This window comes from Salvia splendens, chromosome 5 (genome assembly GCF_004379255.2).
Source record: "Salvia splendens isolate huo1 chromosome 5, SspV2, whole genome shotgun sequence".
NCBI classification, from domain to species: Eukaryota; Viridiplantae; Streptophyta; class Magnoliopsida; order Lamiales; family Lamiaceae; genus Salvia; species Salvia splendens.
Genome location: NC_056036.1, coordinates 25,727,993 through 25,738,263, shown reverse-complemented (window position 1 = coordinate 25,738,263; position 10,271 = coordinate 25,727,993). Strand labels below are relative to the sequence as shown.

Genomic DNA, 10,271 nt, shown 5'->3' with positions numbered 1-10,271 from the left:
TCAAATGGCAACCCCCGGATGCTCCATGGCTCAAGTTAAACGTCATGGGCAGATACGATGCGACAACGGACAGAGCCAGTGGAGGTGGGATCATCCGAGACCATCTCGGTAATATGGTGGGGGCTTTCTATATGCCGATTGGTGCACACTCCGAGCTAGAGGCCGAGCTCGAAATCATTCACCGAGGTATGGCATTTGCCGAGAGGCGAGGCGCATTCATCTGGGTAGAGTCAAGTTCACATCAAGCTAGGGCATCTATTGAGTCAAGGGATTGGGGACCGGCAGCATGTCGTCACACAATGGTACGAATCCAAGGCATTATGAAGGAGGGTAAGTTCAAACTCACCTATGTTCATCGGGAAGGCAACAAGGTGGCCGGGTACTTAGCTAAATTGGGAAAGGAATCTCCGCATCATCAAGAGGTAAATATAGAGGCCGGTCCTAGGCTACTAACCGCCATGGTTCGCCTTGAACGGCTTGGAGTGCCGAACATCCACTTAGAAGAAGACGACAATGGATAGGCAGGAACAGATGGGGATCCCCAATGCCCGAGCCCAAATCGAAGAAAGAAGTTAGAAGAGGTTTGCTTGTGATTGGCTCGACTAATTTATTCTGGAGATTTTTTGGTATGATTGGCTTTGTAGGATTTGGAATAGGTTTGATTTGGTTAGACCTTGTGATAGGATTACTGTTGGGAGTATGATGAGGTCCGAGCACAGGCCCTGGACCGCCTACTACTCCTATTTTTTGTGTTGGCACATCACTTTTGGGTGTGGCCACAACTTTGTAATATGCTCCTTTTTGATATATAGGGATGAGGGACCCACGAACCCTCCACCGTAAAGGTGTTTGATTAAAAAAAAATAAAATAAAATTGATCACCATAGAGTATGCAGGTGTCGTGCCAGCCATGACATGACCCCGACCTACTCTTAAGTGCATAGAGCCAAGTTTGATGTTTGCGAATTGCATTTGATTGCTTTTGTTCTTGAGTTGGTTGTAATAGTTTTGTATTTTGGCATCGATTAAGATCATTTGTAACCGAGAACTGTAACTGAAATTGTTGGATGATATATAGGGATGAGGGACCCTCGAACCCTCCACCGATAAGGTGTTTAAAAAAAAAAGCTAGGGCTACCCATTGTGGGAAAGTTCTCCCATTCGCTCCCATCCACATATCAAATTAAAAAAAACCCTAGGAGGGTTGGGATTAGTTGGCTCATTCTATTTTTTTTTAAATCAAACACCTTCACGGTGGAGGGTTCGTGGGTCCCTCATCCCTATATATCAACAAAAGACCATTACAAGCGAATGAATACAATTGGACCAATCTTTCTAATGCTAGGGGAACAAAAACAATTTACATCACACCCTATTACAATTATACCACAAGAGTAGATAGGGGTCAAGCCGAGGATGGACCGACACCCACATACTCTACGGCGTCCGGTACGAAGCAAGATCGGTGGGCCACATTCCGAGCCTCGAGCTACTCACCCATCATCTCTCACCCAAAGATTGGGGACTCCCAATTCATCCATTCGGATGATGGCTCTGATCATTCTTGGAACATTCTGTGGAGACATATGTTGGAAAGTATCTTGTTCCACTCCCATTTTGGCGAGCATATCGGCCGCTTTGTTGCCCTCCCTATGTATGAAGGTGGAACGGAATATATGTCTACGTTTGAAGCCATGCAGACGGGCCATGACGCGGCGAACTTGTGCCGGCCCCCAAGTAGTACCATTGAGCAACTTAATAGCTTGTTCCGCATCCGATTCGATCCATATAGGTTGGTTGAAGGCCTTCGCTACCTCCAACCCATGGTGTATGGCCATGAGCTCGGCCTCTAGAGCCGATTGTGCGACGAGAGGGGTTGAGAAGGCTGCTAGTAGCTTCCGATCGTGGTCCCGAACTAAACCCCCCTCCTCCCTTGTTTGTTGCCTTGAAGAACGCACCATCTGTGTTAAGCTTGATCCACGTGCGTTCCGGGGGGTGCCACTTAACCGGCATGACTAGCGGTCTCGGCCCCCTTGTCTCGGGGTGATTCGGGGGATTCATTCCGAGTTTCACTCCCTTCCAATGCTTCGGCTTGATGTGTTCATTGGCCATGTTGTTGTGGATGAACATTTGAACCTGCCAAACAACGTTGTATGGTTTGAACTGAGTTTGCTCATGTCGTCTCCTGTTCCTCTCCGCCCAAAGAAACCACAAAATGAGGTATGGCATGACTCGACTAAGGTGTCTCCTATCGTGCTGTTGGATCCTTAACGACCACACTTGCAACCTGTTCGGAATGGTGTCGTTCACCCTAAGGGATGGGGCCGAACCTTCGAACCAACCGTCGAACTCCCTCCATACACATGCTGCTCCCCACCCCCGGATGAAGAGATGTTGGAGGGACTCGGTGTTAGGCCTCCGTGGGCAGCATTGACATTTCGACGCAAGCTCTATCTTCCTCCATTGGAGCTTGGAATCGACCGGGATCCTATTTGACAAGAGTCGCCAATTAAAGATTGCAATGGATTTTGTGAGGCCAGCCCTCCAAATGTCGTCGAGACCTTGGATTCTCGGCCTCTGTGTGCGTATAGTCTCCCAAGTAGTAGCCAGCGAGAACTCCCCGAGCCGAGAGAGTTTCCATCGAGGGACGTCCGGTTCTCCCGCAACGATTGGAGTATCAAGGATTTGTGTGATAACCTCTTGTGGCATTCCGGCCTGTTTGTGAAGTTGGAGTAGCTTAGCCTCGTCCCAAGTTCCATCCCTAATGTAGTCCGAGACCTTGGCCGTTGGGGCACCCCTATCGTCAAGACAGATTTCACGAAGGGGAGAGTCACCAAGCCAAATGTCATCCCAAAAGTAGGCCTCACCCTGACCGATCACCCATCTAACGTGTGGATTTGCTTGATTTCTCACTTTGATTAACCGTTTCCATGGCGGGCTGTTTCTCCCCGAAGGGGAGGCCGCAAAGGGGGAGTTGTTATGACAATACTTGGCCTTCATGTACCTAGCCCATAGGGAGTTTTGCTCGCGGAACCTCCACCATAGTTTCATACTGAAGGCTCGTAGGACTTCTTTGGACTTACGAATGCCGAGACCCCCTTCAGGAGTGGGGAGGCAGATCTGATCCCACCCAATCCAATGTGTCTTTTTTCTCTCGGTTGACGATCCCCAGAAAAATTGAGCCATCTGCTGATCCAATTGTTTAAGGGCCCCGGACGTTGGTTCGATGGCCTGGAAAATGTGCAGCGGCACCGCTTCAAGTGTGCTTTGGAGTAGGGTAAGCCTACCTCCAAAGGAGAGGTGACGATGAGCCCACCCCGAGATTCGTGCAGTAATCTTTTCCTGAAGGAACATAAACATATCTGTACGTTTGACACCACGATAAATAGGAACTCCAAGGTACAAAAAAGGGAAGGTACCTCGTGCGAAGCCTCCTTCATTTTGTATTGGGTTGGCGCACCCTTCATGTTGTTCGGCGATGTAGAAATTGCTTTTTGCCAGGTTAATCTGCTGTCCGGAAACCCCCGCGTATGCCTCCAAGCATGTCCGAAGCTGCCAAAGAGGTCCCTCCGCTGCTTGTGTGAATATCACAATGTCATCGGCTTAGGCGAGGTGACATATTTCTATGCAGTGGCGAGTAGCTCTAAAAGTCATCTCTTTCTTTCCCAAAATGAGGGCGCGAGTAGCTCTAAAAGTCAATCACGAAAAGTGTCGGGGATATTGGATCTCCTTGTCTGAGGGCGCGGGTGGACTTAAAAAACCCGGAGGGGGCGCCATTGACCAGCACCGAGAACCAACACGAGCCCACACATCTCTCAATCATAGAAACCCACGGGGCCAACCCATCCGGTTTAGCACTTATCAATTTTGACCGCGACATTAGGGGGCCGGCGCACATCTCGAGAGCTCATGGAACATCTCCTGTGCCAAATGGACATTGTCATTGAGGAGCCGTCCCTTCACAAATCCACTCTGGTTTGGTGAGATAACCATAGGGATGAGCGAAGTCATTCTCTTCGACATTATCTTTGTAATAATCTTGTTGACGACGTTGCACAGGCTAATGGGGCGGTAGTCGCTCCACGACTCCGGCACTAGCTTTTTTGGGATGAGGACTATGCTTGTGGCCGTGACGCTACGTGGGAGGTAGGCACCCCCAAAGAATTGACCAATTGCCGCCGCCACCACGTCCGGCCCAACCGTCGCCCAACAGGCCTGGTAGAATAAGGCCGTCAATTCATCCGGCCCTGGAGATGTCAAAAAACAGCTTTTCTAACTTCATCTGCGGACGGGGGCTCGGGTAGTGTAGCCACTTCATCCGAGGGTGGGAGTTGGTGAATCAAACCAAGGTCTGGCTCGGAAAGTATGAGGGGGCCCGGGACCAGGAGGTCTTGGAAGAACTCCACCGCCGAGTTTCTGATCTCCATTTCATCCGAGATCTAACGGCTGCCCACATTGATCTTGTGGATGCGCATGCGAATCCTTTTTTGCTAGACCCAACTTTGGTAGAATTTAGTATTCTTGTCTCCCTCCCCTAGCCATCTTAGGGTAGCCTTTTGGCGCCAGAAATCCTCCTCCATTTTAAGGAGTCGAATGTACTCGGCGATGCATCTATTGATCTCTGTCCTGTTCTCCGGGGTTGACCTTCCTTCGAAATCACTTTCGGCCATTGCGATTTTCACCTCCATATCCCTGAGGTTGTTATGAATGTTCCCGAAAGTCTCCTTGTTCCACACCTTTAGGGTTCTCTTTATCCGAGCAAGTTTGATTTGGAAATTGAGGAGGCCTTCGGACTCCGTCGGTTGGATCCAATCTCCCCGTACAAGGTCCTCAAATCCTTCGTTCCTAATCCACATGTTTTGGAACCTGAATGGCCTTCCCCAGATGTTGTTGCTTGTCACTTTGCATCTTACCAACACAGGCCCGTGGTCCGAGGCAATCCGGGGCAGGTTCGTCACCCGAGTAGTTTCCAAACTTTGTGCCCACCGTTCGTTGACAAGGATTCTATCCAATCTTTCGAAGAGGCCATTCTTGGCCCACGTGAACTCCGACCCATAAAAGCCCGGGTCTAGTATTCTGCAGTCCTCAATGGCCTCCGCAAAGTCCACCATTTCGGCTTGGCGGTTTGTGTCACTCCCTACTCTGTCTCGCGGATGGAGAATGGTGTTGAAGTCCCCTCCGATCATCCAAGGTGTGCCCTACATGAGTATAGAGCACTCCCTCAATTCATCCCATAAATGGAGTCGTTCGGACCTAGTGCATTTTGCGTAAATCGCCGAGACACACAAGTGGCTAGCTAGGCGAGGGAATCCAAAACGGCCGAATAAGGCCAGATCTGTATCTCTCTCGGCCACGAAGCTGGCCCCCTCCTCAACGAACACCCAAATCTTCCCATTTCTATTCGAGCCTTGAAAAGCCAGCCCCAAAGCCTTTGAGAACTTCACCGGGTTAGGACTTGTGAGCGGCTCTATTATTGCAAGAAAATGAATATTATGAGTTTTAATTAATCTTTTAAGAACATTTTGGGTAGGCGCATTAGCAACTCCCCTAACGTTCTAAAATATAAAGTTGACAGACATGATTAATGGGGAAGTATCTTACCCGGTGACCGTGAGAGGTCCCCCTGAAATTCCACCATTTGTAGTTGTTCCTCTCCTAGGTACTCCTCCTCATTCATGAGCATAGGATTTTCCCCATCGGCTGCATGAATGGTTCGGGGTATCCCCTCTGCATCTCCCTCCCCCTCCAATCCATCATCATCTTCTAAGAAATCTTCATTCTCCATGAGAGAGTAATATTGGTTGGAGCTTAGGACATTTCGGGATGCTTGGGACCCTCGACCCCTTGCCGAGGATAACCTCATCGCCCCCCCATCCGCGGGAATTCTTGCCGCGCCCCGTGCACCACCCCTCCAACTAGTGAACGCCCCCCGTCTTGAGGGCGTGTATCCATTCGTTGATCCATGAAATTCACCTCCAAGAGGGGTGGAACTAGCAAGCACTCCAATGGTTTTACCGAAGATTTCTCGACCATAGGAGCTCTCACCAACCTCATCAACGCATGCGTCCGGGACCACCTCAAAGTTACCATGCACTTCGCCCATGATATCCGGACCCGACCACTCCCTCAGCTCGGATTCATTAGCCGAGGTTCCGGCCTTTGGCTGCCCCTTCGGCCCTTTGTTTCTGTTTGATGTTTCCACTCGTTGGTACTAGCCATTTGCTTTTGTTGTTCCGTTTTGTCCCTTCCACCTTGACTTTCTTGGTATGGCTGTCTCGGTGTTAAATTATTGTAGTTCCTCTTTGGGGGACGCTCAACCTTGCCCGCCACATAACACACCTCAATTTTGTGCCCAACATGCCTACATTCCATGCAATAGGCCGGGATCTTGTCCCAGTTCACTTTTTGCACCGTCTCACGTCCACAAATATCTAGAATAAATTCCTCGGGAGGTGGCTTCGTGATGTCAATCTCAATGCAAATACGAGCAAACGAGAGTCTCGACTTGTTGGCCGTATCACGATCCACTTGTATCGGGGTTCCAAGCAATTTACCGATGGCAAAAAGGGCGGAGTGATCAAAAAGGTGGATTGGGAGGCCAATGAGATTGCACCAAATTGCCGCGATCGGTGACTCACAATACGCATAAAAATCCGGGGACCATTTGAAAACCCTCATGGGATGACGATCAATAAACCATACCGGAGTGCCTTTCGGTCCACTAAGCAATCGGACATAATCCGCCATATCCTCAAATTGAACAAGTATATGCTTAACATTAATATATTTCCATGTAAAACCTCGAGTGAATTTGATATTATCTAAGGCCTTTTGTATTTGGTATGAAGTGGGAATAGAGTGGGAGAACTTACCCACAATGGTGTGCCCAAGGCTCGTGGCTAGCTTTTGGACTTCCGCTCCGGAGAATTAAATTGCCGGGATGCCATTGGAAGTGGTCGCAAAGCCAATATTTGGAATGTTCTCCGGCTCAAACACTTTCGGCCCTTCGGGGTTCGGCGACACCCGAACCATATCCGCCATGTTCTTGGGTGAGCTTGTGTGCCACACGCCATCCTCATTTCCTTCGGGTCGGATGTTACTCAATGGGGCCTTGTGCCGTGCCATCCAAGCATTGCATACTGGCTCGGAACCAGCCAAAGCTTGGGGCCCACGGTGCTCGAGCACGTCGGACATCGACGTGTCATCATCCGCCGGCCTCCCGTCCCCATCCGAGGCCTTGTTATCAGTCGCCGCGGAAGCCTTGTTGGGGGCCGAGGAACCTGCCGTGACTCGATGTGGTGGAGCGTCCGGCTTTGGAGGTTGGCTCGAATGCGGCCGACCACTTTCAAAGGCATCTCGGATTTTGCAGGTCCGGCCTCGTTCAAGGGGCGGGAAATCCTCCAACGATGGGCCATTTGCTACCGAGGGAGGTTTGGGGGAAGGTCCGGAAGCCCATGGGAGGAGGAGATTCGGTCCGGCGTTTCCGGCTAGGTCCGCCGGCCAATTGTCTCCGAGAAGGGGCTGCGCCACCATGGAGTCTAACAACTCCGGCGTGTCAAGAGTGACAAGATGCAAGATGGAGTCTTTTTTTGGCTGCACATGGGGCTGTAATGGCTATGTGCTCACGTGATGTCTCGGCTTGGCAAGGACACTTGTACCTCCTTTGGACTATCCACTATGCACCTTGGTACTAGGGGAAGTGTGTCCCTATCATCGCCGGTGAATTCCACGTCGCCGACGGGGTTCTGATCGGGGTCCGGCACTGCCGCGGCCGCCGCGGCTGTTCCGTCACCGTGGAGGTTCTGTCCACCAAGGTGACTTCCTCATCAATATTTGTAATCGCGGTGCCCTTAGGGGAAGTGTTCCCCATTTCATCCATGTGGTGGCTCGCCGGAAAGATGGACACCTTGCATTTTGGTGACCCGGTGGTGGGACTATCTCCTTTACCAAACACAAGCTTCTTACGGAGCTGCTAGTCCTCCGGGAGTGGTGAAGGGACAAATCGCTTCCGTCCATTGCCCTTGGTAGAAGGAGCCGGAGTGCTCTTTCGGATTTTGAGCCGGGAGATGACGGCCTTCAATTTCATGCCCTTGGCCGTCGGTTTGGGAGAGGTATTATCAATGGACCGGAAAACCATGAGCTGGTCCGGGATGGTCTTCGCTTCGTCGGGACTTGTCGCAGGGTCCGGCGGAGGTTACGCCATGGCCGAGCCGAGAGCACCTTCACCGAGCAAGGGGCAAGGTTCGGGGGAGTGGAAATCAAGGGTGGCGACGGGTTTTGGGGTGGATGATGGTGGAGATAAGCACGGAGTAGTAAGGGCGCACGACGAGAATTGAGCCGTGTGGTTCAATGTTCGGCGATTGGGGAGGGAAGGGGTGGTGTGGTGGCCGGCGTGGTGAGAACCATGGGGGGTTGAAGGGGGAGAAGTGGTGGGAGGCGGGGGTTAGGGTGAGGGGATTGTTAGTGAGAAGGAAGAGCGTCTCTCTCTAAAATTATGTTCTCTTCATAACTTTGCGACTTGTTTTTCGGTTTAGTTGGCTCATTCTCTTGGAAATACTTGAATGCTAAGCATATTTTACTCCAATTCCAAGAGGTGGCCGACTATGCTAAGGTTTTAAATGGTCATAATGGGAGTTCGAATTGGTATGTTGGTATCCACCCAACAACAAATTGGCCTTTTCTAGAGAGAGACGCTCCTCCTTCTCTCTAGCAATACCCACATCTTGATTCATCCCGCCGCCCCCACGCTTTCACGTCCAGCCGCCATTACTCAATCCACACCGCCCTCAACCTCCCCTCTAACACTCCCAATCGGCGCATTCAACCCTCGGTCACCGTCTCACTCCTCCCTACCCCGGCGAGTCGTCGCGTTGCTCGACATTTTCACCAACACACGGCCTTGGCCGCCGAACCAACCTTGTGCTCCACGTCCGGCCATGCCGGACCCACCTCCAAACCCAGCCGCGGCTCCTCCGGACCCCGAGGAGGCTAGATCTATTCCGGACCAACTCATGCTCTTCCGATCAAGTGAGGACCAAACTCCGAAGATCCCGGCCAAAGAAATGAAAATGACAAGCAAGAAGGGAAAGATAGCGGCTAGGAAGAGCACGCCGGCTCCCATCACCAAAGGCCATGGCCGGAAAAGATTCGTACTCTCCCCTTTCCCGGAGGACAAACAACTCACGAAGAAGCTCGACTTTGGTGCGGTCACCTCCGAGCTAGAGAGCTCCGGATCGGCCTCCGGCCTTGAAAGTCCTAAATGTAAGGTAACACTCTTCTCGCCTCTCTCCATGGATGAAAAAGCAGCACAAGATAGGGAAGCCCATCCCATGAACTTGTCCGATGTGGATGGAACTCATATGGAGATGGTGGTGTATGGAAAAGCTCCGGCTGCCGACGCCGCGCCGTCCGCCCTTGAACCCGGCATGGGTGAGAAGACCGTTGGAGGTGAGGAAGACGGTCCCCTAGGCGTATCCCATGAGGATTCGGACGTCACATGTGTGACAAAAAGCACATTGGGGAGTGAGATAGTCAACTTTCCCGAAATGGATATGGGAACAAATTGCCTTTTGGAAAGTGCCTTTGTCCCATACCAAAAATGGGAGTCACATGTGGAGCATCATTCACCACCTCCAATGCAGCAAGTAGAGCCAAAAAGGATGGAGATCCCTCAAATTATTGACTTGACCGTGGCGGAGAGGCTTGACTCGACGGCGGCGCAACCCCTCCTCGCCGGGCCCACGCCGGCCAAGGTCGAATTGCCTCGAGTCAACCTTGTTACAAATGGGAAAGGAAAAGACACGGAGGCATGTAGGCCTTGCTTGGAGATTGAACCATCCTTGGAAGACTTCCCGCCACTAGAAAAGGGAAGAACCCGGTGAATCCTAGCATCTTTCGAATCCGGAGCAACTCTTACGAAGCCGGGTTGGCCGATGACCAAGCCTAACCAAAACGTCCAACGCAACTTGAATACGTCTTCGGCCTCGGGCATGCATGCGACGGACTCGGGAATGCACGAGATGGAGAGGGGAACGCCCCGGCCCCCCGATGTAGCAATGAACGAGAATGACTCGAGCAATGGATCACATAATGGAACAATCCCCGGGGTTAATACTAATGATAACCCGACACACAACCCTTTGGGAGATGACACCGGGCCAAGTGTGAAGAACCCCAACAAGAAGAAATCAATGGCCGACATGGTGAGAGGGGCATCGACTAGTGAGGGTCCACAAGCCTTCGACCCAGAGAACATACAAAATATTAGCTTT

At 51.3% G+C, this 10,271-nt stretch overlaps 1 protein-coding gene across 1 annotated transcript; it reads right to left on the bottom strand.

Annotated features, from left to right (window-relative positions):
• Positions 1-1,493: 1,493 nt before the first annotated feature.
• Positions 1,494-1,961, bottom strand: LOC121804024. The gene has a single exon (XM_042203577.1). It carries the CDS (start codon positions 1,959-1,961, stop codon positions 1,494-1,496), a length of 468 nt encoding a protein of 155 aa, XP_042059511.1.
• Positions 1,962-10,271: the final 8,310 nt, after the last annotated feature.